This window comes from Sphaerodactylus townsendi, linkage group LG01 (genome assembly GCF_021028975.2).
Source record: "Sphaerodactylus townsendi isolate TG3544 linkage group LG01, MPM_Stown_v2.3, whole genome shotgun sequence".
Classification (NCBI taxonomy): Eukaryota; Metazoa; Chordata; class Lepidosauria; order Squamata; family Sphaerodactylidae; genus Sphaerodactylus; species Sphaerodactylus townsendi.
The window spans coordinates 27,253,598-27,278,340 of NC_059425.1; the positions used below are offsets into that span (position 1 = coordinate 27,253,598).

The following is a 24,743-nucleotide window of genomic DNA, read 5'->3' on the forward strand; positions in this document are numbered from 1 at the left end:
TCTTCACACCAACCATATTAGATAGTTGAGGCTGAATGTGTCTGATACCCAGCAAGCTTCATGGCACTGTGGGGATTGCAACACGGGTCTCTCACATCTTAGCCCAATACACTAACAATCAGTTTTTTATCCAAAGGGTGTGAAGAGGTCCTCTGGTTTATCTTGCCTTTTAGTGACATAGGCTCCTATGTTTTTGCTCAGTGCTTGGTCCTTTGGTGTGGCTAGGACACCTTGCAAATTTCTGCACTAGCACAGTCAGGAGGATGATGTGAGTTTTCATTTGTTTGTTTGTTTCTTTTTGATGTATAGGCCACTCATTCCCACAGTTTCAAACAGAAGCTTTAGTTTCATCTACGTCACTAGAGTTCAGTGCTAGAGCCTTTTTATCTATATATATAAACGCGAAATACCACTGACTGACTGACTGACTGACTGACTGACTGACTGACTGACTGACTGACTGACTGACTCCTCAAAAGAATTCAAAAACCACCAAAACTACAAAGTTGAAATTTGGCACACCGGTTCGTTATGTGCTTCAGGTGCTTGCTAAGAAAGGATTTTCCAAAATATTCACTTCCACTCATTAGATATTTACTGTTTAACTCTGGCCATCTGCACGAACATTTTAAGGGTGGCAGTTAAACACCACGAAGCTCGATGCCTACCCAGCCTATCGTAGTTAATAGTTTTTGAGTTCTTTTGATAGTCAGTGGGTGAGTGAGTGGTATTTTGCGTTTATATATACAGCTCCGTTTCACAGGACATTTTAATGAAGAGCACTTTGAAGCTCTAACTCCATTTGTTGCATCAACAAGTTCTGCTAATGCCCACTATACAACAAGCACGATTGATCCAGTGGTGCGCCAACTGCATTCTAACACCGCCCTCCTCAACGCATACAAACCTGTTCCTTCTGCTGAAACTGCTAAAGGGAGAAGAGGAATTAAATGCAGAAAGTGATTTACACATTGAATTAGAAAAAGACAACTACAGGAAGCTGCTGCAAAATATGTGGAAACCAACCTGTCAGTCCACAGACAGGCTGTGAAGAAATATGCTGCATGTCACCCCAAAGTTCACAAACAGGCTGTAAAAAGTATGCTGAATGTCACCCCGAAATTCATAGAGAGGCTGTGATGAAGTATGTGTAGTGAAGCACGGGTTTTCTGCTAAGTGTATGGAGCGAATTATGATACTTAATGGAATGTATGCCTGGAATATATCGTGTTCTAAGGGAAAAATGCTTCTGAAGAATTGCAGAAAGGTCCCTGGCTTAATGTTAGATCATCTGTTTACATATGGAAGGTCCCCCCAGCTCAGCCACAGGACCTCTATCTTTGGTGGATTAAGTTTCATCTGGGTTTGTTTCAGCTATTTCACCATAGCTTCCAAACAATTGGCCAATATGTCCAAGACAATATCTGGCCAACAGATATAACTGGGTGATATCAGCAACTGGTAACAACCCAGCATGAAACTCTGGACCAACTTGGCAAGAGGGTGTATATAGATCAGTGATGATGAACCTTGTCAAGACCGAGTGCCCAAATTGCAATCCAAAACTCACTTATTTATCGCAAAGTGCCAACATGGCAATTTAACCTGAATACTTAGGTTTTAGTTTAGAAAAAAATGGTTGGCTCCAAGGCATGTGTTACTCGGGAGTAAGCTTGGTGGTAGTCGGTGGCTTTGCTTTGAAGCAACCGTGCAACTCTTCCAACGGGTGAATCACGACCCTAGGAGGGTTTACTCAGAAACAAGCCCCATTGCCAGCAACTGAGCTTACTCCCAGGTAAAGGATCGCACTTTAGTTCTTCGCATGAAAATCAGTGGGGTTTAACAGTGCTTAACAGGGTTACCTATACTGCTTTCCCAAAACTGGGTCTTAGGTTTAATGCTAATAATCAAGCCCAGTGGCCCAGGCCAGCCTAGATGTGGGGGGGGGGGCACTCTGTTTGCACATGCCGACAGAGAGGGCTCTGAGTGCCACCTCTGGCACCCATGCCATAGGTTCGTCACCACTGATATAGATGTTGAATTGCATTGGGGAGAAGATAGCCCCTTGTGGGACTCCACACACCAGTGGGTGGCTTGGTGAAATTCTCATGCCTTGTCTTACGCTCTGTCCCCGACACCGGAGAATTGAGATCAGACACTGCAAGACCATCCCACATATCTAAGAGTCAGCAAGGTGGTGAGTAAGCTTGAGCAACACACACACAAAAACCCAGGAAAACTCGGCTTCAGCTTGATTTAGCTGTAAAATTATTGGTATAGCCGAATCAGCCGAATCTCTGATTCGGTATACCTGAATTTATTTGGGTGTACCAAAAAATTGAGTTTGTTAGCATTTTTTGGCATTTTAACTGTTTTTTTGTTTTTGGCCAGTAGGGGGTGCATTTTATAAGTTAGTGGCACCAACATTTCAGGATATTTTCAGGAGGCTCTCCTGCTGACACCACCCAGGTTTTGTGAAGTTTGGTTTAGAGGGCCCAAAGTTATGGACCCCCGAAAGGGTCTGCCCCCATCTCCCATTGGAAATAGGAGATAGGCCTTCTGAGCCAAATGTCATGAAACCAGGGTGGTATCATCAGGAGAGTCTCCCGATGTTACCCTGAAATGTTGGTGCTACTAGCTTAAACAATGTGCCCCTGCAGGCACCCTAACATTTCCACAGATTCTCTGCTCTGAACTGGTTCCCTTTAAAGGCTCCCTTTAAATCCTGCCAATCCACACCGAAAGAACAACACTTTCCACATTGTTTAAAGGGAGCCCAGAGACTCTCCACCCCCTTGGATCCGGGTCCGATTCGGCTGTTTTGGCAATTCGGCATGGCCTAGTGGTGATCAAAAAGATTGTGATTGACTATGTTGAACGCTGCCATCAAATCAAGCAGTAATAGCAGCACCAACCTGCCTGATCCAGTTGCCCCTAGAGAACATCTGTAAGGGTGACCAGAGCCATCTCTGTCCTGTGGCCAGATTAGAAGCTGGATTGAAATTGGTGCCGAGCCAATGTGTCCTCTCGGAAAGCCTGGAGCTGTTTGGCAGCTTCTCTCTCAACTATCTTATCCAGGAATAGTTGTCAGGAAGATGTGACAATGAGCCATAGTTGAAAGAATCAAATGGATCCAAAGAGAGTTTTTTTTATGTATGACCTTACAACTGCCTCTTTCAGCTTCCCCAGAAAGATCCCTGAACTCAAGGACAGGCTGATAATGTCCCCCAGGGGGATCCATACTACGTCTCCACTGGCTTTCTCCAGCCAAGATGGGCATGGGTTTAAGGGGCAAGTGGTAGGCCTCACAGCTACCAGGATCCTGTTGACATCAGACTGGGAGAGATGGCTGAATTAGTCCAAGAAGGGACCTGAAGATGGCCAAGGGGCCTCCAGTTCACTAACTGTATCAACACTGGAGGGAAGATCCTGACAGAACAACCAAAAAAGCTCACAAATGCTTAACTGCAAATTTCCAAATTCCTAAATTGAAGATTCCTCCATGAGAACAGTCAGTGACCTAATCACCCTAAACAATTGCGCTGGGTGAGTGCTAGGAGATATGATAACAGTCACGTCATATTCTTTTTTCCCAGCCTTTCACTGCCACCTCATAGGTTTTCATAGACATCCTATAAGATCCTATGAGATGTTCTTGCTACTTCATCTTGAGTTTTTTTGCCAAGCTCGCTCTAGTTGTCTATGCTCCTGCTTTTCCTCCTTAGCTCCAAGGCATACTAAGGGACTAGTTTGGAGCAGGGGTGAAGAGGACATCAGGGAATGATCTTTTCAATGGCCTCTGTCAGCTGTATCTTGCTAGGCCTCTACCAGCTCACCTAATGAGTCACTGGGAAGCACCAGATCCCAACTGGATCCATAAAACTCCTTGGGCAACCCTAAATCAGCTCATCACTTGAACAGGGAGGGACTGGAGTACTCAAATGGGCCTTCGGGGCAAATGGTCCAACCATGACACTCTATCAACACAGATGAGGCCCACATTCAGCCCTATCCCAAGGATCAAATCCAGGGTGTGGCTTGCTTGATGCATTAACAAATTGAGAGAGTCTCAGCGCTGGCATGGAAGCAGGGCCGGAACGAGGGGGAACTGTGCACGGGGCAAGCGTGCACCTGCACCCCCGCCTGTCCCACCCTTGGACCCCCCCTGGAACGCCCCCCCCACACCACCCACTTGGCGCTATGCCACTGCATGGAAGACACAGCTCTGTGACCTGTGGGGATGAATGGGGATCAAAGTGACTTACAACATTCTCCCTTCTTCCATGTTACCCTTACAATAACTCTGTAAGGCAGGTTGCGTACAGCATGTGACTGGCCCAAGATCACCTGCCAAGCTTCCAGGGCAGAGCGGAGATTCAAACCCAGATCTCAGACGATGCTCAAATATTCTACAACATTGGCTCTCAAAATGTAAAATTTATTTCTTAATTTATTTCTTAATCCTCACAACAACCCTGTGAGGTAGGTTAGTTCCAGTAACTTGTAACTAGGTGTGGCAGGAATTCCCACCACAAGATCAGCACTATGTGTATTATTATTACTTGCACAGCACCATTAATGTGCATGGGGGTTTATATTGCAATGTAAGAAAAAAAGAAGTCCCTGCCTCAGTAGGTTTACAGTTCATATTCCACCAGCATGGGAGAGAGACAATAGAGGCAAGGGCCTTTTGCATTGTGTGCTTTCACAGACATACTAACCTTGAAATTATTACTATTATAGTTATTATGCCGCTTACTAAGAACAAGTCTCTACCCTGCATGCTGGAGTGAACAGGATCAGCAGTCTTTGTGCAATTATCTGATGACATCACAGAGAAGTTGGGCTGCCAATCTCCAAGAGACAACTGAGCTCTCCCTCTTACTATAGCTGATCTCCAGGTAACCGTAATCAGTTTCCTGGGAGAAAATGGCTGCTTTGGAGGATAGACTCTTATGGCAGGGGCGCCCAACTCTGGCGCTTCAGATGTTCATGGACTACAATTCCTATCAGCCCAATTGGCCATGCCAGCAGAGGCTGATGGGAATTGTAGTCCATGAACATCTGAAGCGCCAGAGTTGGACACCCCGCTCTATGGCATTGTATCCTGCTGAGCTCCCTCTTCTCTCCAACAGCCCCCTCCCCAGGTTCTCCCCCAAAATATTCAGGTATTTGCCAACCCAGAGCTGGCAATCCTACAGAGAAGGCTGCAGAACAGAACTTCAAGATTCAGGTGAGTCTTTAGTTCTTTGGCATTCATTGATTTATATACTGCTTTTTTGCCCAAGGGGGACTGAAAGCATCTTACAATATTTTTCTTCCTCTTGTTTTATCCTCACAGCATCCCTTTGAGTCAGGCTGCCAACCTCCTGATGGTGGCTGGAGATGTTATTACAACTGATCTCCAGGTGGCAGAGATTAGTTCAACTGGAGAAAATGGCTGCTTTGGAAAGTGGTCTCTATGGCATTCTACCTCATTGATGTCCCTCCCCTACCCAAAGACTGCACTTTTGGGGGTCTACCCCCCCAAAAAAAAATCTCCAGGTATTTCCCATCCCAGAGCAGGCAACCTTAAATGAGAGGTAGGGTAGGCCAAGAGAGTGAAAGTCTATGAGCTTTCATGGCTGTGAAAGAATTTGAACTTGGGTTCCCCAGATCCTAGTCCAACACTCTAACCACTACACATTACTGCAACTCTTACAACATTTCACAGGCTAAAAATGGACATTCTCGTGTACTTGCAATATCCCGACAGTCAGCAGCTTTTCCCAAAATCATGCTTCTCTGCAAGCATATCTGTTCTCTATACTGATCATGTGTCCTGTAGCAATTTCGTGTCTGGCTCCAGTTTCAGAGATGGGGTGTGTGTCTTCAAATGCATTAAGAAGGCTCCCACAGAAAGCAAAATGCCACAGTGGACCTGGCTGTGCCTACTGCAGAGTGGCAACGACTCACGCACATTCATCCATGTTTCATCACGACAGGGAGGGGGGGGGCGAGGAAAGGGAGACCTTTTTATGCCCATGTGCACACATGACATTTTGCAGATGCATGTATGTTTAGACACATCCTTCCCAGTCAGACATTTTACAGACTCAGAGGAAGGGGCTGAAGCCTGAAAAAACTCCAACGCACATAAGCAGGCCAGGATCAGGTGGGGGTTGTCAGGGAATTCCTGTGCTGCTTCTCCTTAGCTATTGTTTCTCGCTGGCTCGGGTTTGGTGGAGGGGAGAAGAACTTTCATTTGCAGTTCGGCTTCTTGGTTGGGTCTGGACCTTAAAAGGCATAAACAATAATTAAGTACATAAGCAGTGGGGGCAGATAACTATGCATACCTGCTTTCCAGCAGGTGTGAAGAGCGAGACTAGAGCAAACCAAAAGTGTAAGGCTTCCTAGAGCAAACTAAAAATTTATCTAGTCCAATATTCTGTTGACAATAAGAATCAGCCAAATGTAGGTTCCCTCCAGACAGCTTGGGCGCTAATGTTAAGCAGGTTTCCCCACACAAAGGCAGCCTTCCACTTCCTTGGGTGGAACTGGCTTTGTGCGAGCAGAGAAAGCCAGGAGGAATAAGGAAACTTGAAGGAAGTCAAATACATGTTCATTCTCCACATTTTGCTCTTCCCTAAATAATCACAGTTTAACCATTCTTGGAAACTGCAGGGGGAGTATGAACTTGACAGTGAGTTTTGAAGAGGGGAAAATGTGATAGCAGGCGCCATCTTGAGCTAACATTAATATTAATTTTATAAGCTGCATTTTAATGGGGTAGGGTTTATTTTTATTAGAGCCATCTTAATTCATATTTATTGTACTTTAAATTGATTGTGCTCTATCTGTACTGTACACCGCCCTGAGCCCTCCGGGGGAGGGTGGTCTATAAACCCAATAAATAATACTAATACTAATACTAATAATAATAATAATAATACATCACAGAAAACCCGAATTGAAGAGAATGGATGCTCATTGCAAGGGAGACCACAAGTGGGTAAATACCCACATAGTTGTTTTCTCCGGAGTTTTCCACACGGACCATATATCCTGGGATAAGGAGGTACAACATCCCGGTTCAGCCATGACTTCCGCATGGCTTCCGGGCCTAAATCGGGGCCACCCTGCAAGATTTCCCTTAACCCATGCAAACACCACAGGAGATGGTTTATTTTTCCCGCCTCGCCACCTGCTCTCCCAACCCCACAGCTACAGCCAATCAGAACGTCAGAAAAACGGGAACGTTCGTGCATGCGCAGGAATCTACACAAACTACGTAAATATAAAGGTTCATGTGAAAAATGAAAATAAACCAGGGACTTGTGCATAATTCACTGTTCTTCCTCCTGGCCTGAACAAGCTGACAGGGCAGCTGTGCAAAGGGAGAAAACGAGATACAAACAACCCGGTATGTTTGATCCTGGTTTTCCCTCAGGATATTATGTTTGTGGGGAAAACACCTCTGTCATCCCTATTAGAGTGTAGGATTTCCAATTATTGAGGTTTTATTTTATTTATTTATTTATTTATTCCATTTTTATACCGCCCTCCCCCAAAGGGCTCAGGTTCCCTCGCTTTAGAAAATTTTTGGACTCACCTTAATTCCACCTGCTCAATGGTCTCTGGCAGTGGGACATTCCTAGTCTCTGGAAGGAAACAGGTGGCAATGCCAGAAATGATAGGTGCTCCGCCGTAGATTATCAGCGGCAGGGGTGGGAAAAACTCCCCAGTCATCTTCACCAGAGGGGCTATCATGCTGCCCACACGGGCCATGGTTCCTCCAAGGCCCATCCCTGATTGCCTATGGTAAAAAAAGAAACTACGTGAGCTCCACTTCCTTGTTTCTGAGAGGCAGTGAAAGGAAGCAGAAAGCAGATGAATAGAGAGCAAAAGGTGAGCTCTGTTTTTTTTTGTGGGGGGGGGGAGTTGGATTAACCTTAAAACCAAATCTTTAACTGTGTGTGTTTTTGAGGGCCTGTGTGTGTGTGTTTTGAGGGTTTGGGGAGCTTTTGTTTGCGTAGGATTTTTTTTCTTTTTTTGTCTGTGTGCTTGCCTCAGGCTTCTGAGAGGCGGGGCTTCTGTTGAGTCACTAGCTCTGTTTAACTGCAATTCAGTTCTTTTGAGTAGTCTAGGCAGTGAAAGGGAGCAGAAGGCAGCTGAACAGAGAGCAGAAAGTTAGTTCTGTTTTTGCGGGCTTAAAACCAAACCTTGGTTTGAGGGCTTTTGTTTGTGTGGGTTTTTTCCCACACTTTTTGGCCACGTGCTTGTCTCAAGCTTCTGAGAGGCGGGGCTTCCGGTGAGTCACCAGCTCTATTTAATTGCCATTCTATTCTTTTGAGCAGTGTCTGAGAGGCAGCAACGTGCACAGTTTTATCAGTAACCAATCTTTCAGGGGAGGGTAGAAGGTAAGTTAGAGACTTGATTAGGTGCAGAGGGTTCAGCTGCTAGGTCTCAGTCCCTGGAGCTCAGTGAATAGGGGTTTGGCTAAACAGGGAAGGCTTATGCTCATCTCTGAGAGGCAGGGGCATGTGCTATAATCTCTGAGAGGTGTGCTGTCCCACTGGGGGGGGGGGGGGAATCCAGATTTCATAGAGAATAACAAGACTTGTCAAGCCCACTTCCCTTCCTTTTCATCCATGTGGGAACAAACGACACTGCAAGATGTAACTTTTGTGACATCACAAGGGATTTGGAGGCTCTGGGAAAGAAGCGGAAGGGTCTGGATGCATGCATTGTCATTTCATCTCTGCTCCCAGTTGAAGGACACGACTCAGGGAGGGCAAGGATAGTGGAGGTGAACAACTTGCTTCGCAGATGCAAGGAGCAATTTGGCTTCTTGGATCCTGGTCTGCAGTTTCCTGAAGATGGATTAATGGCAAGGGATGGGTTCTACCTCATGACAGTAGGTAGGAACATTTTTGCTAGGAGGTTCAAAAGCCTTATCAGGAGGGCCTTAAACTGAGTTATGTGGAGGAGGGAGACAGTAGTTAAGTGAGCAGGAGTTCATCAAGTGTAATAGTAACAGTTCGAAGGTTATAGAGAGAACTAAGCATATAATTCAAGAACCCAACAGTGGGAGAGAAAAAATCTTAAGCAGCCAGTAGGAATGAACCATGGCCTTAGATATCTCTAGGCCAATGATGGCGAACCTTTTCGAGACCGAGTGCCCAAATTGCAACCCCAAACCCACTTATCGCAAAGTGCCAACACAGCAATTTAACCTGAATACTGAGGCTTCAGTTTAGAAAAAATGGTTGGCTCGGAGGCGTGCGTTACTCAGCTGTAAGCATGGTGGTACTTGGTGGCTTTCCTTTGAAGCAACCATGCAACTCTTCCAACGGGTGAATCACGACCCTAAGAGGGTTTACTCAGAAGCAAGCCACATTGCCAGCAACCAAGCTTACTCCCAGGTAAAGGATCGTGCTTTAGTTCTTTGCATGCAAATCAGTGGGGTTTAACAGCGCTTAACGGGGTTACCTATACTGCTTCCCCAAAACTAGGTCTTAGGTTTAATGCTAATAATCAAGCCCAGCGGCCCAGGCCAGCCTAGATGTGTGTGTGTGTGTGGCAATTTCCCCCCCCCCCCACATGATGAACTCTGTTTGTGCGTGCCCACAGAGTGGGCTCTGAGTGCCACCTCTGGCACCCGTGCCATAGGTTCGCCATCACTGCTCTACGTTAATGCACAGAGCATGGGAAATAAGACACACTCAAACAGGCCAAAACACGCATGATATAATAGGCTGATCGTCCCTAATTTGAAAAGTCCTGTGAACCCTAAGTATGTGCAAGCTGAGAAATGCGCAACTGGCTTGTTGCTACTGGTTATTGCTAACAACTTTTAGAATGGAACAGGGGCTTTTCTTCAGTAGCTGGAGTTGCTACAGCATGAAGTACATACATGTAGTACTGAAGTCTTGAACTCTGCTCAATCGGGATAAGTCTGGAACTAGATAACTGGGATAAGGTGTGGACCAGATGTTGGGGTAAGAGACATTTCTCTCACTCGACATCCAAAATAACCCCTTTCAAAGGTACCCCATCCAAACTCTAGTAGTCAGTTTGGTGGGCCATGCTCTGTTTAAACTTGACAATTGCTCCCAATACTGAAGGAGGGCATTTGATGCTGGCAAATCATCTGTCTTTTTTTTTTGAGGGAGGCAGGGAATGTGAAACTGTTTTTTAATTTTAAGAGGTAGTGTGTGGTTGCTGTCTTTCTTGCCTTAGGCTATTGGCCTGGTTCCCAGGTCTAGTATCCTACAAGACTTTTTCATAGATTTCCTCTCCTTTTTAGGCGAGGTATTTGCACAGACCTTTACATTGTGAATAAATGCATGAATGAACTGAGATTCTGGTAAGCCATCATAGCGGTCTGTCTCTGGTTCACAGCTAGATATTTGATCTCTGGGATTCAGTGGATGGAGCATAATCCAGCATCCACTTTTTTTGCGCTTGACCTACCTGATCACGGTTGGGAAAAGCTCTCCAGAGAAGATGTAGGCACAGTTGAATGAGGCTGCCAGTGAGCCTTTCCCAAACACAGCAAATATCATACGCAGACTGCTCAGATCTAGGGAATATGTCAGAGTTACCAGTGAGAAGCAGAATTAACTGTGCTAGCACCCAAAGTGGGGAAGACCTATTTTTTGCACGTGTAAATTTTGATCCTTAAAATGAGTACTGAAATAAAACTAGGTGTTGAGTTGGCTCCAGCTCTTCGTCACAAAATTCCCCCTGAAATTTGCGTTAGGAACAAGATCCACCAGACCACGGCCACACAGCCCGGAAAACCCACCACAACCAATTGCAGTTCCCATGTTGACATTTCAGATTTTCAATTTGAAATTCTCCTAGTCCAAAACATCAAGCAGTATATAGCGGAATTTTGAACTGTATAAAGGACCAATCCTGATCTAACATGAACATTCCCATCGGAATAGATCTCTCACCTGGAGGCACAAAGATATTGGCCAAGATACACAGCCCAGCCAAGATGAGAGACAAGGACTGTGAAAACCGGCGGCCCACAAATGTGATGGTCATCACCGAGATGAATTTAGCTGGGATGTCAACGGCACCAAAGATCAGCTGGGTTATGTAGATGTTGAAGCCAAAGTTCTGCAGGTCCATGGCTAGCCCGTAATAGGCGAAGCTGGTGGCAAACCTGGGATGCGCAAAGACAAATCAGAAAGATTTATATTTCTGAAAACCATCTTTCTGAGCCCTACAGCCAAAGTCTTGTCTCTCTGCCCTTTCTGGCATCTCAACATCTGGCCAGCATCCCCAGTCTTCCAAACATTCCTTGCCTATCCACATTTCCATGGCCCAAAACTCCTCTGTCTCTAGTTGCCAGGCAGGGCTGGTTTCAGGGTTTGAGGGACCCTTGGCAGAGAGTGCTCAGGCCCCCCCACTCTTGTCCTGCTATCAGGGTCTCTGCTCACACTTTCTTCTTGATCAAATGCCCTGCACCTGCCCATTCATCTTTCACCTGCCCACTCATGGCTACACCTGCCAATTTCCAGGTGGCACCTGGAGATCTCCCATTATTACAATTGATCTCCAGCTGACCGAGATCAGTTCTGCTGGAGAAAAGGGCTGCTTAGGAGGATGGAGATTGTGGCATTATATCCTGCTGAGGTAGCCTCTATTAGGTCTATGATTCTTGCCCAGTAAACAGTCTCTGATTTTGGTCATAGAAGTCTTTATTACCAGAGCAGGTACGAGAACCCAAGTTTCTTCAAGCCAGTTCTAAGGTGCGCAAATAAGCGTTGCAATTTATCAGCTACCACCCTGCTCCCCCTCCTTCCCTTTCATGCCAGTGGGAACCGCTCACATTTAGGCTTCATTGTGTCTAATGAAGACATCTGCCTTATCTCATTGCCTGGGAGCCTGACCTTACAGTGCTTCTCATTGGGACTAGTTTGATTTGTTGGGGCGAGTTTGCTGCTTTGTAGGTAAATGGGCACCCCCCCGGCGAGAGGTTGGTAAGTTTAAGTTTACCAACCTCTAGCCAGGGGATGCTTATTTACCTTCAAAGCAGCAAGTAGCAAGCATGATAACACACATACATACTATCAGGCATGTAAATGAAGCAGGATACGTATTGAAACCCAAGACTCTTACACCCTCTCCAAACCTCATCTTTCCCAGGCTTCACACGTCACAATTGTGTGTTGACTGCTCCCTTGATAGACCCAAGGATACATGCAGCCAGTGATAGTTTCCAATGTTTCCCCTGTTTCTATGTCTTCTCTGCTAACTGCTACTGCCACGGCCCCTCCGCTGCTCCGCCCAGGGCGTCGTGCCCCACCTAGTCCCACTGGCGCTACACCACTGTTTCTATGCAAGGATGGAAACAGAGGATGGTATTTGTAAGACTGGCTCTGTCCAAGATCTATGGGTCAGCAGATTATTAAATAAAGAAAAAATAACAGGAAATGTTTTAAAAATCTACTTAGGAGGCCAGAAATTCGAAGATTTTTTAAGGCAAGTTAGTTGGAAGAAGTTATTGAGCACATTTACCCAAATTATCCAGATTTGTTTCAGCTTGATAGGAAGCAATGAAGTCTTGGAAAGAGAAAAAAGGAATAGGGACCGCTTACCAGACAAGGGAGACCCCGCAGGAGATTTTGCGAATGCCGGGCGTCCGCACCAGATCAACCATGCTGTGACTAGATTTATTGGAGCAGAGCTCTTTTTGCATGTTTGACTTCAAAACCTGGAAGAGAAGGGAAGAAAACTGGTTCCAAACTAGGAGAACCACAGAAAGACAACGAAGAGATCAAAACACAAGAGTTTGACACATTGTCGCATAAATTAGGAAGATTCCTTGGCAGATCTTAAGTATTTTGCAAGCTAACTGGCCAGGTAACTATCAAAGAGTTAATCAGGTAGCAAATAGTCTGAGCAGCACCGTGCAGTGTTCTTTTTCTTCAGTCTTATGCATTCAACACTGAATTCCCACCAAGTTGGTTTAAGATTCTCCAACTGAGAGGAAATAAGTTTTTGGTCTTAAAACCAGGAGTCTTCTTGCTTGAGGTTATGAGAACTATCAGACATCCACAAGTCATCAGAACACAAGAAGAACCCTGCTTGATCAGACCAGTGGCCCAGATGGTCCAGTATTCTGCTACACGTGTTTGTCAACCAGGTGGCCTGGAGAGGAAACGAACAGGATATTGAAGCCAAGTCCTCCCACCAATGGTGTTTCCTAGGTATTTAGAGATTCCCTTTAGATATTATGGTCAGTAGTTATAGATGGATCTCTTGTCCGTGAATCTAATCTCCTTTTAAAGTCATCCATGTTTATGACCATCACTACATAAGAACATAAGAACAACCATGCTGGGTCAGACCAAGGACCACCAAGTCCAGCAGTTTCTTCACACAGTGGCCAACCAGATGACACAAGAAGAACCCTGCTTGATCAGTCCACTGGCAGTTCAATTCCACAGTGTAATTACGCAGAGAAGTATTCTCTTTAGTTCACATACACATGAGTTGCGAACTTTCACTTTGATATCATTGGGAAGGGGTTTTTCCCCTCACATCCTCTTGGCATCTGGTACTTCCCAGGTTTTTCCTGTCTTTCCTGGGTTCATTCCCGAGCTTTGCTGCAATGTTCTGGAAAAGATCACAGCATAGCGAGGGTAGCACCCGTGTGGATGGAAAAGTCTGGATCTTGCAGGTGCCACCTACACTGGTACCATTTCCTACTTCCAGTCCCCTTCATTCTATCCCCACTCTAGCCACCGAAGAGCCTTTTTAAAAACATGGCAATTGAATATAATTATAGTATTGTAACATGTAATCTCACAGGTTCTGTGAATTCGCAGCTTTCATTTTTTTAAAGGAAGTAAATCTGTAGAGAGGCCTTTTGTTACAGAGGTATGCCTTTCCCTTCATATCTCTCATAAGCAAAAGTGGTAATTTCCAGGATTTGATAGATAAATTGTGATAACATTATAACATGAAGTCAATTGCTGATTTTGTTGTTTTAAGCCCCCAAATGGACTTGGGGGAAAGGGCTCTTGTGGGGAATTGGGGCAGGGCAAAATTCAGGAAAACCTCCCATGCGCCGTATTGGCAGCCGCAGCTGCTTCCACGCAATTCCATCTCCATGCGCTTCCATGACCACAACCACGCAATTCCATCTCCATGTCTACCCTGAAAGTATTGCCCTTCAGCATCACGGTGCACCCTGAGTTTGAGTTTTGCAGAAGAAAAAGTTCTGAAGGTACCACTGGAGAAGCAACAAGTTTGGGCGATTTCTGCTCTACCAGAATAATCCCGGCACAACTCACCGTGTAGTAAAACCACTTGGACTTGAATCTTGATGGATCTTGGCATGAATACCAGGGCTGAGTTCTGAGATTGATTAAATTCCTCTGAGCATATTCAGAGTGATTTTTCATCATCACTCAGCACAGCAAATCCCTGGATCGTCTGACAAGATGGGCTTCCAGGGCAAAAAGCTGTTGCACTTTTCATTTCAGAAACACCCTGATAAAACTGCATGACCTAACCAGGAGGCTTCCTCACTTTTATGCAAAACTGCCCCTCCCAGTCACCCCATCCCCTGCTCTCACATCCTGCTACCTCCACACTGAGTTCATCTCCTTCTTTCTTCCTTCCGTTGACCCGGGCAGCCCTCTTCAGGCCTACCACAGCCCGCTCGTGTTGTCCGGAGATTGCCAGCCAGCGTGCTGACTCAATAAACAGCCTGCAAACCAAACAGGAGAAAAGAGCATGGCTTCGGTGGCAGCTGCCTGAAAGCACTGGAATCTAGTGGTCAGGTAGAGTTTCCCTAGAGAAAATGGAAGCTTGGAGGGTGGACTCTATGTCACTATACCCTGCTGGTGTTCCTCCATTCCCCAAACCGTTCCCTCCCAGACTCCAACCCCCAAATCTCCAGGCCAGGAACCCAGAACCAGCAATTTTATGATCAGGGCATAATGGAAAGGAAAAGCTAGAATGAGTTATAGTAAGTAAACCCAGATGTGGGATTCAGCCGGTTCAGCCCAGTTCGGCTGAACCGGTTGTTAAAAGCTTCCTCGCTCCCCCTACCCTGGGAGAGGGAGTAACAACAGGGCTTTTAGCGCCAGCCCAGGGCGAGAGGAGAGCTCTGGTTCGGCTCTCTTCCCTGCCCTGGGCTCCTCAGGTGAGGAGGAGACTACTTGAGCCGGGAAGTGCTGGGGGGTGGAGGCAGCCGGGAAGCGTGCAGGGGGGAGTTTAAATCTTTTCCCTCTCTCCCACTTTGTCCTCACAATGACCCTGTGAGGTAGGTAGGGTTAAGAGTATGTGACTGGCCCATGGTCACCCAGCAAGCTTCCATGGCAGAGCAGGGATATGAACCTGGATCTCATACAGATCCTAGTGCAACACTCTATCAAGTGCAAGTTCAAACCATTTAGGAAACCTGGTCATCACAGCTGGTTTCACAGAATATTTCAGATTGCTCTTGCAACCCTGCAGCTTGCCAGCTCAATTTGAAGTCCCTTTCTCTACAAAACCAGTTTGGCTGGAGGAAGGAAGAAGTCTTGACTTTTGTTGTCAAGGATATTTTAAAGCTGCCCTCGTCCCTGTCCAGGAACGGGAACAAGACCTTCATCTAATATGTCAACCTACCAGGAGTAGAGGAAGAATACAAAGAATGGTAGTGAAACAGTGAGCTGCAGCCAGCGCCAGTTGGGGATGGCATACGCCACTCCAGCCAGGATGAATTGCCCACTCGTGTAGGAGTAACCATTGATAGTGCCAACAATAGCACGATATTTGGTTGGAATCCACTCCATGCCTGGGATGAGAAAAGACATACGAGCAAGGATGTTCACTTTTCGGGTAGACAGCAGATACCAGAGGTGCAGGAAAACTAAAATGATTTATCAAGGAAGCAACTGTCAAGGATGCTAAGAGGTTAATCAATAAAGGCTATTGCTGTGTGCTTTTTCAGCCGGCAGTCAAGCCTTCTCTGGGCCCCACCCCCACCTACCTGCAGAATGTGCACAGTTGGATCTCCCTGGGGATCAGGCCCATCCTTTTGCTTTTAACAGGCTTAGTCCTACCTTGAACTATATTTTCAAGTTATGGTGAGCATTTCAACAATATACCCATGAGCCTTTGCTAAATATGCAAATTACTAACTTTGTTGATCAGGAATATGGCCCCATCCCCCAGCTTTTAGCAAGCCTAGTCCTGCCTTGGACTATCTTTTCAAGTTATTGTTGAAATGCTCACCATAACTTGAAAAGATAGTTCAAGGCAGGACAGAGCCTGCTAAAAGCAGACAGATAGGGCCATCTCCCTGATTTCGTGGTAGGGGGTGGGGCTGAGGGAGACCTAACTTTGTGCACACTGCAGGTGGTGGGGCTCCATGGGCCACCTACAGCAGGAATGGAGCGCCCAGAGGAGACTTTATCTCCGGGCACTATTTGGCCCCCGTACGCCTCTGTCCTTGTGTTTCTCTGTTTATACTCAAGAAGCTATTCACTGCCTGCCCCACAGCTGCTTGCTGAAGTTTCAACAGGCCTCTGCTTCTCCTGGTTCTTTTAACTCCACCCATAATCTCCCTCTTAAAGGCACAGATCTCATCACACCCAGTAGTTTCATGATAAAGGGCTTTGTTAAAACTCTTTAAATTGCAGTTATATCAAAATATCTGTGATTGCAGTTATAGCAATATTGTCAACCCCCACCCCCACAAAGAAAGAGACAAAGCAATTTCCTGAACCATACTCTGCTGAAGAAGAGGAACAAGACTAGAACTGATTCTCTCTCTCTCTCTCTCTCTCTCTCTCTCTCTCTCTCTCTCACTCACTCTCTCTCTCTTACTTTTCCTGGTTTTCAAATGCAATATAAGACAGTGATTTTGCAGTGCTTCTCTGTTTATATTTCAATATCAATATAGTAAATAACAAAAATTGAAGTAATAACAAATCTGTAAAGGAGGAAGGGGAGAGATGTGCACGAAAGTGCGAGGAAGTGGGAGGGCCTGATTATGGGCAGAGGGAACATGTTTGGAGCAAAGCTATCCTCATTGGCAAATTTCCCCCATTCTGGCAGTGAAGAAAATTAAAGTTGCGCTTAAAGTGGTATCGCACGGCACGGAGAGAATGGAAATTGAAAGCAGGGCTTGAGGAAATGCATCTGTACAAGAAATCTTGCTGTGACTGACATTTGCCCCTGCTGTGCAGCAAACTTCTGGTGCATAATGGACCACTGTCTCACAGACGGGATTGCCCTGGACTGCATGATTTGCAATCAACTACATTTTTGGCTACGGTCAAGAGATTCAGTGGGAGACATTGGTTCTTTTTGTTTTCCTGTGGTAACCTCTGGTGACTGGGATGTCCTTGGGGTCCCGTGGAAGCTTTTTGCTATATTCTGGGAAATCTACAGGATTCACCTCTCTAGACCTTCTCCCACAAAAAGTCCTACAAGACTTCATAGCGATTGAGAATATTTTGCTCCTTGTCTGGCCCAAAAGTTCTCAGAGCTCTGCGCGGAACGTTAAAAAAGAAGGGACGCTGGCTTAGAGGAAGGACCGGGCTACTTACACAGTGAGACAGAGTTGAGAGAAATCCCTGACATGGCCATGCCACTCAGGAAGCGGAGGACACAGTAAGCAGTAAAGTTTGGCACAAAGGCTGTGCAGGCACCCGATACTCCCATCTGCAAGTAGCACCAGACGATGAGAGCCTTCCGGCCAAACCTGCAAGACAGGAATATACATGCCTACCTTTGAGTTGGAGTATGGGTTGCCCCATGGACATTCCTTTCTGTTTCTCCTTCAGCCCTCTAGACTGCAGATGAACATGCAACCTCTTTGACAGAGCAGGACTAAGCAAAGGAGAGGCTGAACAGGGGGGGGCACTTTTTGATGGGTCCCTCTAGCTGACCCTTTAATATCAGTTTGATGTGGAGCAATTGGCAGACAATTGAAAGTCTGAAGTGGAATTGAGGTCAAATCTGTGCCAGAACACTTAGCCCTGTGAGGAGATACAGGGGAATGTAGGAAATTTATTTCTGGGCACATGCAGAATATGACTTTCTTATCTCCCACCAACAGAGGTCTGGTGGGAAGTGCTTTGAGGTCGGAGGACGGAATTCAGCACAGGACTGAAACATTTTAAGGAATTAAAACTGTATGGATATTCAAGACTCTGCCCAAACTGCAAGTACAGCAATTCAAAAATTTGGGTATACACAAGATAAAGACTATTTGTAACCACGTGCACGAGTTGCTAACTGGAGGCTGGGACATTCTTGGAGGTTTGAGGGTGGGGACTCAGGAGGGCATTTTCTCCAAAAGACTTGACCACAGTAGCCTGGAGGTCAGTTGTAATTCTGAGAGAACTCCAGGCCCAATCTAGGGTTGCCAATGTCCAGGCAGGTCCTGGAGATCTCTGAATGGCAGAGACTATTTCCCCTGATGAAAATGGGTGTCTGGAAGGCTGGACTCTATGACACTAAAGCATGCAGAGTTTCCTACCCTCTGCAGGCTCCACCCCCAAATTTCTAGGAGTTTCACAATTAGGAGTTGGCAACCTTCCTTCATGCCCATGATGGGATGGGGTTTGGAGGTTTTCACTGAACAAGAGGTTGGATTCAGGGAGGAATTGACCCTCCTAAAAGTTCCATGAGGAAGACCTCAAAGGTCGATTCCGCACTTGCGCTATCGACCTAAGTTCGAGCTGCGTTTGACCTAAGTGCTCCGCACAACCACTGGGATCGACGTGGTTTTGTACTAGTTTTGCCCCGTGTAACGGTCAAATTTTTGACTCTACTTTTTCAGGGAACCACGCTCGAACTCAGCTCGATTCCAGTAAAGTGCGGAATCTCTGGTGCCAGGAGTCCCCCATTCAGCCAATCATAGCTGAGTGTTTCGGGCATGCGTACAGCTGGCCAATCAAAAAATGCCACCTTCGTCCCCCCATTCCTGTGGCAGTTTTTTTAATAACGTGTGTGAGGATAGACGGAACATGGACGTAGAACAGTAGCCAATTGAAACGGAGCGGCGAAGAGGCACAGGATGATTCCGCCCTCTGAGCTGGGATCAAGCTGGTTGCAGTGGGGAACAACAATGGCTTTGACCTAGGTTAGTACCCTTCTCAGGGAACTGGGTCGAATCTATTTTACTCGTGTGCAGAATCGTGTGCGGAATTCCTGGAGATTTAGGGGTGGAGCCTAGGATTGCAATTTTTGTGCAGGGGAGGGACCTCAGCAGGGTATGATGCCATAAAGGTTGCTCTCCAAAGCAGGCATTTTATCCAGGGGAACTAATCTGTGGCATAAGTTGGGATCAGTAGTAACTCTAGAACAGTGGTGTCAAACTCGCGGTCCTCCAGTTGATATGGACTACAGTTTCCATGATCCCCTGCCAGCATCATGCTGGCAGCGGATCATGGGAACTGTAGTCCACAACATCTGGAGGACCACGAGTTTGACACCACTGTTCTTGTGTCATCTAGAAGATCTCCATGCTCCACCTAAAGGTTGCAACCTTAGGAAGGTGAGGTCTACTTCTGCATACCCTCCAACTTTTCACAGGGGAAAATCTGGGAACTGATCTCTGAAGCCTGGATAAGATAAGAAGCATTTAGTGTCATTGTGCACGCACAACGAAATTTACAGGCATTCCCCGATGCACACTATTTCAGACCTCACCCCCCATCCTCACATTCCCCTTCCTCCACCCATCCCTACACAACCCCAAACACATCAACACAAAACCGTTGCGTTCAGCATAGCCACAACTCTAGAATAGAAACCATCTCTAGGCCTATTTGTCCTTTATAATGCTATTTCGTCTGCCAGATGGTAACATTTCAAAAAGAGAGTATGCCGGATGAGACGGGTCCTTCAGAATATTCTGAACTTTCTTTAGGCAGTGGGAATTATAAAGTTCTTCCAAAGAGGGGAGAGGGTAGCCAATAATCCACTAGGCAATGGTGATCACCTTTTGGAGTGCCTTCCTAACTGCCACTGTGCAACCGGCGAACCATGCACAGATGCAGTATGTTAAGACAGTCTCTATAGCAGAGAGGTCACCAGCAGTTTTTCATTCCTTAAAAACTCCTTAGATAATCCTTCCTTAAAAGTATCAGATAATACAGTCTCTGCTGGGCCTTCTTAACCACCGCAGCAGTCTGAATGCCCCAGGTCAAGATCCACCTTAATTCCAGCAGAACTCCAGGCCACACCTGGAGGCGAGCAACTCTACATATGAGAACTAAAAACTTTTATCCCAGGGAACATCCAGCCTCCAGGTGGGCCCTGGGGTTCCCCAGAATGACAGTGCATCTCCAGACTAGAGAGATCAGCTCCCTGGAGAAGATGGATGCTTTGAAGTGTGGACTCTATGACACTGGGCCCCATGTCCTCACCAGACTCCATCCCCAAATCCCCAGTAGTTTCCCAACCTGGACTGGGCAATCCTATCACCCACCAGTGGTCAGGGCAATCCTAGGTGGGCAACTCACTCAATACCATACGAATGCATAGGAGGCCTGCCAGTCCTGAGATGTAATCAATCTGGGTTCATAACAGCCCCACTCCCCTTGTGTTGCCCTTTCCAGGTCTCCACAGCTCACCTGTCTGAAAGACTTCCAATTAGCACTGATCCTATCAGTACTCCAGCCATGTAGATAGACTGAGCCATTTGCCTCAGGGTCCGGGAGTCGCACACTAAATCCCACTGCAAGAGAGGGAGAGAGAACAGAAACTGTGTGAGGACATTCAAGGCAAACTCAGGTTTATACCAAGGCCTAGTATTTCGAGCCTAAAAACCAATTTTCAGTGTCCCAGAGAAAAGATAATAAAGAAACTCGTGTCACCTTAACACATCTGACAGGTGGGTTTGACTCATTAAAGCTCCTGCTACACTAGATGTGTTATTGGGCCTTTCCCCACTTACCTTAAGCCCCGCGCTACTTGAGGAGAGTAGCATGGGGTCCCCCGGCACTCCCCACGACAGGGGCGGCGACAGCGCAGCTGCCCTGACGCTGCCGCTGCCGCGCCCCCTCAGCACGCGGCATCCCAGGCGCTCTTCTTAAGGGAGCCTTTTGATGACCCCGCGCAGAGCGCGGGGTCGTGGGGACGCCAGGGCGCGCGCCTGGGATAGGGGGGATCCAAGAGAGTGGGGAAAGGCCCATAATCTCTAAGGGGCCACAAAACTCTTGTTTTGACTGTGGCTGCTGATGAATATGGCTGCCACTCTGGAATATGTCTTCGGGAGGAAAGAGCACTTCCAAACAGTACAAAGTGCTTTTTCCTCACCACTGAGTGGCTCCAGGAAAGGCTCAGTTCCAGGACCATTTGAAGTAAAACCATGGCGCAGCGTACTAGCTGAAATGAAACTGATGTAAGTCTGGTTTATGCCTGGCTGGGAGACCCTCTAGGAGTCCTAGGGAAGCCATGATGGAAGAAAGACGCAATGAATACACAGGACATACCTTGATCATGTGCAGAATATTTGTTAATTCCTATTATTCCTATTATTGGGGGTGACAATAGATGCTGGAACCCCATCAGATCTGTCCTTCACAGGTCAAAGATGGGTGAGGTTTACCATCTCCCAGCCTCCCCTACAATACACTCCACAGTTCATATGGTCGCCTCCATTTATGAATTTTCCTCTATAACAGATAGACTGTTCTTATTATACCTGTGGTTGCAGGGCTTACAGATTAACACAGGAGGAGTTACTTTGCTGCATTGTACCGAAGCCCACCTGTTGACACACAAACGTTCACCAGCAGATGGCGACATTCATCCTCTACAATTAATCCTTGGAAAGATGACCAGATGCATTGAAGAACAGTTGCATAGCAGAGGGAATTTGGGCAGATGCAGTTTTTCTGACTCCTGTATTACAAGCTGCACGTGCCAAAGTTTCATTTTCTATACCACTAGCAAAGACAGAAAAACCCTGATTCTACAATTGAGCAAAGAAGTCCTTCCTTTGGTCTGTCCTGAATCTATTGCCCATCAACTCGGTTGGGTGACCCCCCCCCCCCAAGCTGCATTACCATTTTATTTATTTATTTATTTCACATACTCCACCTTTCTCCCCAATGAAAACCCAAAGTGGCTCACCTAATTCTCTCCTCTTCCATAACAACCCTGTAAGGTAAGTGAGGATAAGTGTGTATGACTGGTACAAGATCACCTGGTAAGCTTCTGTAGCAGAGTAGGAATTTGAGCCTGATCTTCGCAGATCCTACTCCAATACTCTACCCCAGTGGTTCTCAACCTTCCTAATGCCACGACCCTTTAATACAGTTCCTTGTGTTGTGGTGACCCCCAACCCTAACATTTATCCATTTTACAGATGGAGAACACTGATGCAGAGAGTCTTAGGCGATTCCTGTGAAAGGGTCGTTCGACCCCCAAAGGGGTCCCGACCCCCAGGTTGAGAACCATTGTTTCTACCCTTCAGTGATATGATACCTTTGAGCACTTCCAGAGGCAGGGATTAGCACCTCTCATCAGCCTCTGCCAGCACGGCCAATTGGCTATGCTGGCAGGGGCTGATGGGAATTGTAGTCCATAACATCTGGAGTGCCAAAGGTTCGCCACCACGGCTCTACCCTAACCCAGGGGTACTCCAATACTCTACCCCAATACACTACCCCAACCGAGCTCCCTCAAGGATGTTCGCAAATTGGCTTCTCTCACCTCACTGATTATGGTGCTGGTGAACACGCTCCTGTCATACGTCCACCCATCAGTACATGGTTCAGTATCCATCGTTGTGCCATTGACAGCGGTGGCATTAGGGTCCAGAAGCCACCACTGGGTGGTGACAAACCGCCGACACTTCTCTGGCTGTCCCTTCCCATTGACAGGGATAGCAATTCTAACGAGGCTGTCAGTCCCCAGCCCTTGGGTGATATTGGCGGAACGGGTGTAATTGGCTGTGATATGAATCTGGCAGTGATGTTCGGGGACCCCAGCTGTGAAGTTCTGCAGAAGATTGTGAGAGGCCAGCATCATCAACGGAATAGCCAGGAAGGCTACAGATATCCTTTGAAAACGCCCCATCCCTCCCAAGTCGTCCAGAATGTCGGCAAAACTCATGGTGGTTGTTCGCAACGAAGGATCAAGACAAAAAGTCCAAAGAGACCCTCACACGATTTGAACCTGTAAAAATATCCTCTGACTTCTAGAATGGGATAGGAATACAGACAAGCCAAGGAACAGCCACCAAAGGTAGGCCGAACAAAAAGTTCTATAAGCTGAAATCTCCAACTTCTTCAGCTGCCTTCTTCCTTTTCGCTCCTCCTCGGTGTTGTCTCTGCTTTCCTTGTTCCTCAAGAGAAACGAAGAGATCAGGGTTGTTCAGTCCGAAAGGGCATCCTCTGCGTAAAGAAGGTTCTTCGCCAATTTGCACGGTTTGAAATGCCTCCAAGTAGGCCCAACACTTTATATAAAACCTCATACAGTTAAATTTTTACTTCAGGACAATTTGTTTGTCGGGAAGGGGTATGTATGTTGGGTTAAATGACATACAAAGATGTTGTGGCATTGGGAAAGAGGGAAGTGAGCTGGAACGGAGAACCTTGGCCTGTGGCATCACACTAAGCCAGAAGAAATGTAGAGAGAGGCATACAGTAAGATCAACAACGATGTCAATTTTTCATCCGGTCCCTGCCTCTGTGCTTTTAGCAGGAGTGTAACCTGCTGGTGAAGCTTTTCATAATGATTTTGAAAATTTATTTTACCCATCTAAATAACACATAGGCCCCTTCTGCATGGGCAGAATAATTCACTTTCAATCCACTTCCACTATTGTTTGCAAGTGGATTTTGCTATTCTGCACAGTAAAATCCAGCTGAGAAGTGCATTGAAAGTGGACTGAAAGTGAATTATTCTGAATGTGCGGAAGGGGCCATACATAGAAAGATTTTTTAAAATCCCGATCTAATCCCCCCTCCTCCTATAATAACACTACTAAATGAAAATAAAAGAAAAAACACCTACACAAACACCTACATATATATATGGTGACTTCCAGCTACGTCACTAAGGATCCAAGCATAAATCTAACTCCGTGCTTATGATTAATATATAGGGTGTTGTGGGTTTTCTGGGTTGTACGGCCGTGTTCCAGCAGTATTCTCTCCTGACATTTCACCTGCATCTGTCAGGAGAGAATGCTACTGGAACATGGCCATAAAACCCGGAAAACCCAGAACACCCTAGTGATTCTGGCCATGAAAACCTTCGGCAATAAATTAATATGTAATTAATATCTACATGTTTTCACTTTTAGTCCTTCTTATAAAGTTGTCTTAATCTAATACGCTATTTTCATTTATGTCTCGAATCCTGCTGCTGTTTCTCTGTTTGCATGTGTATTCAATAAGTAGTCTGCAAAGGATTTCCACTCTTTCAGAAAATAGTCCGTATTCTTTTCTCTTATAACCGCCGTCAGCCTTGCCATCTCTGCATACTCTGTGACTTTCAAGGGCCAGTCTTGTTTTGTGTCTGGTGAAGCTTTTCAAACATGGATTCTGCATCCACCTTTTCAGGTGCATCAAAGCTCCATTCAAGGTTTAGCTGCCTGAGCCAACTGACAGGTGATCCAGACAGTTGTTGTTTTTGGCTGGAAAATCACTGGCTCTTTTCAGAGTGACACCCTATCTGACCTATACAATGAACTAGCTACATTTTGATGTCTATCTACAAGGGTATGCCAGTTCTGAGACTGCCTTCAAATTGCAAGTGTTAAAAATGTGTCTTTCTGA

General features: G+C 46.3%; 1 protein-coding gene across 1 annotated transcript; it reads right to left on the reverse strand.

Moving 5' to 3' along the window:
• Positions 1-5,103: 5,103 nt before the first annotated feature.
• LOC125438503 (solute carrier family 22 member 6-A-like) lies at positions 5,104-23,372 on the reverse strand. The gene is made up of 10 exons (XM_048506941.1): positions 22,672-23,372; positions 20,586-20,689; positions 17,550-17,704; positions 15,622-15,790; positions 14,593-14,716; positions 12,597-12,712; positions 10,944-11,158; positions 10,456-10,564; positions 7,592-7,795; positions 5,104-6,275 (listed from the first exon to the last, which is right to left on the reverse strand). The coding sequence occupies exons 1-10, from the start codon at positions 23,071-23,073 to the stop codon at positions 6,191-6,193; spliced, it is 1,683 nt and encodes a 560-aa protein (XP_048362898.1). The 5' UTR covers positions 23,074-23,372; the 3' UTR covers positions 5,104-6,190.
• Between the last annotated feature and the right edge of the window lie 1,371 nt (positions 23,373-24,743).